A 7,688-nucleotide genomic window follows, 5' to 3' on the forward strand; every position below is an offset into this window, starting at 1 on the left:
GCTCTCGGTCGAAGGAGGAAGATAGGTATAGTTTTGGGAGGTAGCTAGATGCGATCTATGATCTTTGAGGAAGAGGCTCTGACTACCATGTAAAATAGGTTGGAAGCGTTGAACCCTTTGTCTCGGGCCGCATTGATATATATTGGACATAAGCCTTGGCGTACAAGCTTTGGAGAGATCGATCTGATAGATCGTTACATGAGACAGAGAAGAATCGCTACGGGAGAGAGAAGTAGAGATAGAATAGGATTACAGGTTTAAACACAAGTCCTATATCTATCCAACTATTCTAACATCTCTCTCTCTCTTCTTCTTCTTCTTCTTCTTCTTCTTCGCGTCACGTTCCTTGTGTTCTAAGCTCTGTCTCTCGCGTTCCTTCTTTCCCATAGTGAATCAACGCATGCAGTTAAGCATACATAGTCACTCTCGATCGGGGTGGATGGTGAGGAGGAGAGTGCGTGCTGATCCACAGGGAAGAAAACAACTTGTAATTTATAATAGCCAGATCCGCAGATGGTGCCGGGGCCAAAGTTCGGATCAAGATTATACCTTTTTTTAAACCTCACTCTGGAAATGTTGCAGGCAGCTTCACGTGTGGTCTGATCGTGTGAGTGATTCATCTGGATTTGGAAATAATAAGTAAATTTAACGCAAGTGGTATATATGTGGCTGTCCGCTGATTCATCAAGATTGGCGCGGCCCCAGCTATCAGAAATCCACCTCTGATCGGCTATGTATAATGTACTAATAAATAGATTGGAAGTTTTCTCGTAAAAAAAGTATATAATAAATAAACAGCAGAGTACTGAATCGAGATCCATCAGTAGCAAAAATCTGAAAATTGATACATCCTAGCTAGAACAACTGTGTGGTTCGGACTTGCAGCATATACCTATCCTCCTGCCCTGTTATAGCAACTACAGGTGCCACAAACCCGCCTCATACGCCCGGGCGGGCCGCCTGTCGGTCACGAAATTTCAACCCAGACGGGCGCCTCAAACAGCCCTCAAATACCCGCGCTGACTGACACCCGTTATATACAACCCAAATATCCCGCAGAAAAGGAAAACGTAGATGCTTTTCCTCTTTGCTCTGTCTCACGCTTCCTGCGAGAGCATCTGTAGCAGCTCATACATGCATGGTGGTCCATACCCAAAATAGAGGACCAAGGCAGAAAAATAAATACACTCCTGTTGTGTTTGTTTATGGCCTTCCACACGTACAAAAGATATATTGATACGCTACATAATACAACCTCTGTATCAAAATACAAGACGTCTTTGCATTTTAAATTGAAGTACAGAAACATCTTATATTTTGGTACTGAGGGAGTACATAGTTTTTTAGCTTTCTTAGCCATTCCATCCATGCAAAAGAATATTATTGGTGAGCTAGCAAATACCAAATAATTCATACCCGTTGGAAATAAGACCATCTGCTGCAAATGCTCTGAAGCGCCAAATGAGACTCATAATCGTTTCAGTTTCCACGACAATGGCCTGCAAAAAAAAACATTGGGTAAAATTCTGGACCATAAAAGTAACGACTCATTCTGCAACACATGTACCATAAGTACGTAAGCCGCAGCAGATTCAGTCAATAAATTCTGGACCATAAAATTGTGAAACTAAAGAAAGAAAATGAAAATGGAAATAAAATACAATAAGAACAAAAAGGAAAGAAAAAAGTAAAATAAAGAAATTCGAACAATAAAAGAAATTTTTGTAGTGTATATAATCATTAGGAATTGTAAATGAATTGAAATAATTAAGATAAAATAAACAAGATACAAATTTGTTTAAATAAATAAAGAAAATAAACGTAATTATCCAAATTCCGATAATAGAAATGAAATACGAAATGAATAAAATGAAAATCATAAAAACAAAAAAGAAGGAAATAAGTAAAATTGATTTTTTTTTAAAAGCGCCCAGCCGCGGGGCCGAGTGAGGATTACTCGGCCTATCCTGATCAAGCCCAAGGGCGGAAGGGACAGGTGTTCGGGCGCACATGGCCCAGAGGACCAACAGGGGGCGACGATAGTGTAAGTCAGGCAGAGGCATTTTTTCAGATGAGTTCGACGACAAGGGCGGAACTCATTGTGGCGGCGCTCGTTTCTAGGCCTGGGCGAGCCCAAGAGGCGGCCGATGTCACCGTCGTAGTCGGCCAGTTGGGCCGCCACTGATTTTTTAGATTATTGCGCTTTTAATGTCTTTCAAATTGATAAAAGTAACAAATATATTCATAAACATTTTTGTTTTAAACAAAAATCTGCAAGTGCAAAAAAAATATTTTTTATATATGAGCCGACACCATGTTTTGTTTATATTAATGATTTTTGTTTTTGTCTTTCAAAATGATAGTGTTACAACTAATTTTAAAAATGTTCTTGTTTCGAAAACGAAGTATATAATATTAAAAAAATTGATTTTTGTATTTGAGTTAATGCCATGTTATTTGTTTAGCTTAATGAGTTTTGCTTTTGTCTTTGAAATTGATAAAATGTAACAACAATTTTAAAAAACCTTCTTGTTTTGAAGAAAATCCTTCAAATTTGTTAAAACATATTGTTTTCTATATTTTACCTGACAATGTATTTATAATTTGTTAAAAAAATATTTGAGTAATTTATATTTTTTTTAAACTAAAAGGCTGGTGCTAACAAATTAAAAAGTTAGTGCGCAGAGTTATTTTGACTTATGATATTTTCTGGCAAAAAGTATAAGTTGTATCCTCGTTTTTTAAAATGTTCTGCTATGTTTTATTGTCTTCAGAATGACACCAAATTTTTCCCTAGTACTCCACGCAATATTTGAATGAATTCCAACAACGAACACACAGTGCGTCATGTCCGGTCCGTATTTTAGGGTTTTATCGTCGTGAAAACCCTAAAAAATCCATACAATGTCCGAATGGTACGAAAGTTGGCATGCATGTTTCTCATGTTGATACTAGGCAACAGAAAAAATTTGGGTCCATTTGAAGGATGTAAAAAAAAACGTCATTCGAGACGGACCTCTCCCTCCTACTACCCAACCGCCCTCTGGTGAAGAACGGTCATTTTTTGATCTTCTGTTTGAACCTACTTCTCAAGAAAAAAAAAACCAGAAACACTCATCTGCCAAATTTCTGCTTCTGCCGGCAACTATGTGTTTCCCACCGGCGAGGGAGCCCTCAACTACGCCAGGTTTTAGTTGGATCGAATGAGTTCGTTGTACGACAAGACTGTGAAAGGTCAAGTTGATGCATGAGTGTTTCAAAATGCTTAACATTAATGTTATATTTGGTCACAACTTGTAAGAAAAGGTTCGCAAATACACAAAAAATGCCTATCATTTCATTGATAGAAGGAGTTAGAATGAGTACATCAGATAGTACAACACATAGCACGGACGCAAAAGGCGTGAACATGGTGCACGAAACAGAGACATGAGATACTCGACCCAAACATAAAACACAGCTAAACTCCCCGACCGAAGAAACAAGCCAACCAATAACTAGACGACCGACATATCCAAAAACAGCTCCGAGGACGCCGCGAACAAACAAGACAACGCCTTCACGAAGGAGAGCGACACCAAAACACCGTCAAGAGGGAGATGTGACTTTTCCGCCCTCCGGCCATTGAGCAGATCATCTTCCACTTGAGAGGCACCCAACGATGTGTACTGGCTTAAACCATCTTTCTGCATTACGGCCAGCATGCTATAACTCAAGTTTGTCGGCATCAACTCCGGGAGCGCGTCTCAGCCATGGGTGTTCACGGACCATCTGCACCATCTCCTAAATGAACCATCTTTTTTTTTGCGGGGGAAAGCTTATGCCTTTGTATCGGCACGCTTTCATGTTAATATAGGGGCAAAGCCATGTAGGCCAAGAATACAAGGTTGGTAGGATTACATATTTGAGGATCAAGAAAGAGAGAGATCTAACCGAATCTTTATCAATCAGATCGGTGTACATGATCCTAACAAAATATTCGCTACTTCTAAGACATATTACAAGCTTATAATCTTCAACAAAACACATTCTTGTACAAGCTACTAAATACTTCCTCACTCTTATTTATTCATACAGTTCAACAGTAGAATGACACCAGCATCAGATTGGCCTTAACGTGTAGTTGTCTTACTGGTTATCATGCCCCAAGTAACAACAACAAACACGTACACATTGTCATGTAGCTTGTCAAAGAGGCGGAAATAAGCATTCCTCCATGCTCTTTTGAACAGAAGAGCACAAAAGACAACCCAGAGTCCCACCACAAAGCCAGCCGTCAGCCCAAAGTAGAAGAACGCCACTGGATCATAACCATTTTCTCTTCTCTGCTGATTACCATGCTCTAGAGCATTGTTGCCTGGGCAATTCTCTTTAAGAGGAGGCCCACAAAGACCATTATTGCCGCTGTACATGGATGGGTTCTCGGCGTAGAGGGTATCAAGTTGACGTCCTGTCGGAATTCTTCCTACAAGATTGTTGTATGACAAGTCCAAGGAGCTTAGATACGTCAAATCTGACAAGCTTGTTGGGATTTCACCGGAAAGGTTGTTCCTTGATGAGTCGAGTGATTCTAGTGATTTCATATCCCCAATGTTCCTAGGAATTTTTCCACTCAGGTGATTCCATGATAAATTCAAAGTAAACAATCCATTAAGAGAAGTTATCTCATCTGGAATTCCACCTGTTAAGTGGTTGAGTGAAATGTCAATGCCGTACATCTCGTTAACTCTATGTATGTCATACTTCATATTTTGCCGCTTCATCACCACAGACAAAATGTCCTTGTTTATGACCTCTTGAACATACCAGCGAGTCCAACGCTGTGGATGTTCTAGTGTCATTGCTATTAATTTTGACAAGGACGATGGAATTGATCCTGAGATATTGTTGCTTGCTAAACTGAAGTACTGAAGTAGTATAAGATTTGTGATGTTGGCTGGAATATCCCCATAAAACATGTTATGGTTTAGCAGCAAAAATTTCAAGTTCACCAATTCTCCAATCCACATGGGTAACGTTCCATAGAACTTGTTCACCGCAAGATCAAGGAAAACTAATTGTGAGCTGTTCTGAATCCAAGATGGAAAATTTCCAGACAAGTTATTGTTACTTAAGATCAGAAATTCCATGCTTGGCATCGCAGAACACCATGGAAATTCTCCCTCAAAGAAATTATTGGATAGATCCAACAAACTAAGGCTTTTCAATTCACAAATAGCCCTAGGAACATGACCAGTAAGGCAATTGGAGAAGAGACTTAGGTCTGTAAGATCTGGAGCTCCGAAATCTAACGGCAAAGGTCCTGACAAGGAGTTCATGGAGATGGCCAATCGAGTGAGGCTTCTCGGTAACATTGGTATCTGGCCAGTTAGCTGGTTCAAAGTGAGATCGAGGCCATACAAACTAGTAAGATTCCTTAACCCCGATGGTATAGCTCCAGTAATGCTGTTGTTAGAAAGGGAAAGTTCATCTAAGCTGGTCAAGTGCCCAACCATATCTGGCAGCATTCCTGTCATATTGTTGTGGTTCGAATACACGGAGAGGAATTTGTTGGACGAGCATTGTGGCAGTTTCCTTAAAAACTCTGTTATGTTCCCAAACGCGAGACTTCCATCAAGCCGCAGGAGCTCTAAATCACAGAGATTTTTCAAGTCCACCATCATTGTGGCTGAATTGCCGTTATTGGCAAAGGATAGGAATTGGAGGGATGTCATACCTCCTAGGGCGTCAGGGAATGGACCATAGAGATAGGTTTCATCAAGGTCTAAATGTGTGATGCCTGTTATGTTCCAAAACCAACTCGTATCAATTCGATGGCCCAGATCGTTTCTGTTGAGATCAAGCCGCTCAAGGCTTGTGAGGTTTAGGTGTTTTAGCGACTGGTTTGCATTTGGAAGCGAGCAGTTACTAAGAATGAGGTCCTTGAGAGTTGGGATTGTGTTGGCCACAGGGAACACGTCGGCGGTGCTGAGATTTATGTCACTCATGTCAAGATATTCCAGGGAATGCAGATGAGTTAACCATGAGACATCTGCTGTGTGTATATTTTGCATATAACTGAGGTCAAGGTGTCGCAAGTTTGAAAGATTGCCTAGCTGAGGCGGCAGTGTACCGGAAAAGAGCGTGCTGGTGAGATCGAGATACTCCAACTTTGAAAGTTTGCCTAGCTGAGGCGGCAGTGTACCGGAAAAGAGCGTGTTGGAGAGATCGAGACGTATCAAGTTTTTGTAAGAAAACAGGAACTGAGCACGACCATGCAGGGATGTCGAACTGAGATCGAGATACTCCAAATTTGAAAGGTTGGAAAGCCGAGCAGGAACTCTACTAGAGTATGGCGTGAGGGAGAGATCGAGATGCCTCAAGTTTTTGTAAGAAAACAAGAACTCTGGAGCATGACCATGCAGGGATGTCCCACTAAGATCGAGATACTCCAAATTCGAAAGGTTGGAAAGCCGAGCAGGAACTCTACCAGAGTATGGCGTGCCGGCGAGATCGAGATGTCTCAAGTTGTGCAAAGAAGACAAGAAATCTGGGAATACACTGCTGCCGTTTGGTCCAAGTAGGGAGGTGGTGCTGAGATCCAGGTACTCGAGATGCTGGAGAGAAAGCAAGGAAGGACTTATCTGGCCGAACAACCAGCTGAGACCGATGTCAAGCTCGGTGACATGGCCGGTTTCGTTGCTGCAGGCGACGCCCGTCCAGCGGCAGCAGTCATGGCGCAGTTTTTGCCACGAGGCGAGGACGCCATCGGTGTCGTTGATGCCCTGCTTCAAGGCCAGCAACGCGTCCCTCTCGCGTGGCCAGCAGCTCTTCTGCGCATGTGCATGTGCGACGACGAAGAAGCCGCAGGACACGGCTGCAGTGGCGAGGAGCAAGGCGAGCTTGGCAATGGCGATTGAGTGGTGCATGGCGGAAGTGCAGTGCTACAGCCACGGCGTAGGTATTTTCGCGGAAGCTTGAATGGACTTTTCCCAAGTTGAGATTAAATGGCATCACGTCTCTCTTTGTGAGATGCTCATTGTGTGGAGGCCGTCAGCTGTCACGTTTCCGTGATATTAAGTAATGTGGGCAACTACCGTATATATGTATTCTTACATTTTATGTCAACATCTCAGAGCATTAAGTTGTTAATCTTGTTAAAGAATCTGTCAAGTATACTGATATTTAACCCAGCTTTGAACAACCTAGTGTACAAGTAAACAACTATTGAGGATGGTTTGTTGAAAGATCAGCTTTAACGGCCTAACTATTGAGGACCCACAGTGGCGTTGCAAGTTTGAATAACGTGGCCACTCACTTCATCAATAACAATAACAACAACAGGTACTAATAATTGAAAGAGTGAGTGGTCCCAACATGACAATGCATGCCACTTGCAAGTCTTCCTCTCTTGAGTCTTCACACGGACAATTACTCCTTGAAAGCTAGCTAGGGATCCAACTTGCTTCCTCCTTAGAAGACATACCGACATACTGAAAGTGAATTATTGAATTCTTTCTATGTGTTTAGCGAAAACGTCTTACCTCAACAAGTGGGGACCCCGTACGTGTTATAGGCAGGGGCACACCTCCCTGATAGCGCATACTGTTGAGGTCTTATAGAAGAGATTACATCTTGGGGATCAAGCTAGACAAAGATAGGATTATGGTTACAGAAGATAAACTACACCTCTAACCTCCTAACCTACG

The 7,688-nt window shown here is 41.9% G+C and overlaps 1 protein-coding gene across 1 annotated transcript; it reads right to left on the minus strand.

Annotated features, from left to right (window-relative positions):
• Window positions 1–3,315: 3,315 nt before the first annotated feature.
• LOC109751889 (uncharacterized) lies at window positions 3,316–7,021 on the minus strand. The gene is made up of 3 exons (XM_073505758.1): window positions 4,133–7,021; window positions 3,934–4,013; window positions 3,316–3,686 (listed from the first exon to the last, which is right to left on the minus strand). The coding sequence occupies exons 1-3, from the start codon at window positions 6,906–6,908 to the stop codon at window positions 3,498–3,500; spliced, it is 3,045 nt and encodes a 1,014-aa protein (XP_073361859.1). The 5' UTR covers window positions 6,909–7,021; the 3' UTR covers window positions 3,316–3,497.
• Between the last annotated feature and the right edge of the window lie 667 nt (window positions 7,022–7,688).

This window comes from Aegilops tauschii, chromosome 7, assembly GCF_002575655.3.
Source record: "Aegilops tauschii subsp. strangulata cultivar AL8/78 chromosome 7, Aet v6.0, whole genome shotgun sequence".
Taxonomy (NCBI): domain Eukaryota; kingdom Viridiplantae; phylum Streptophyta; class Magnoliopsida; order Poales; family Poaceae; genus Aegilops; species Aegilops tauschii.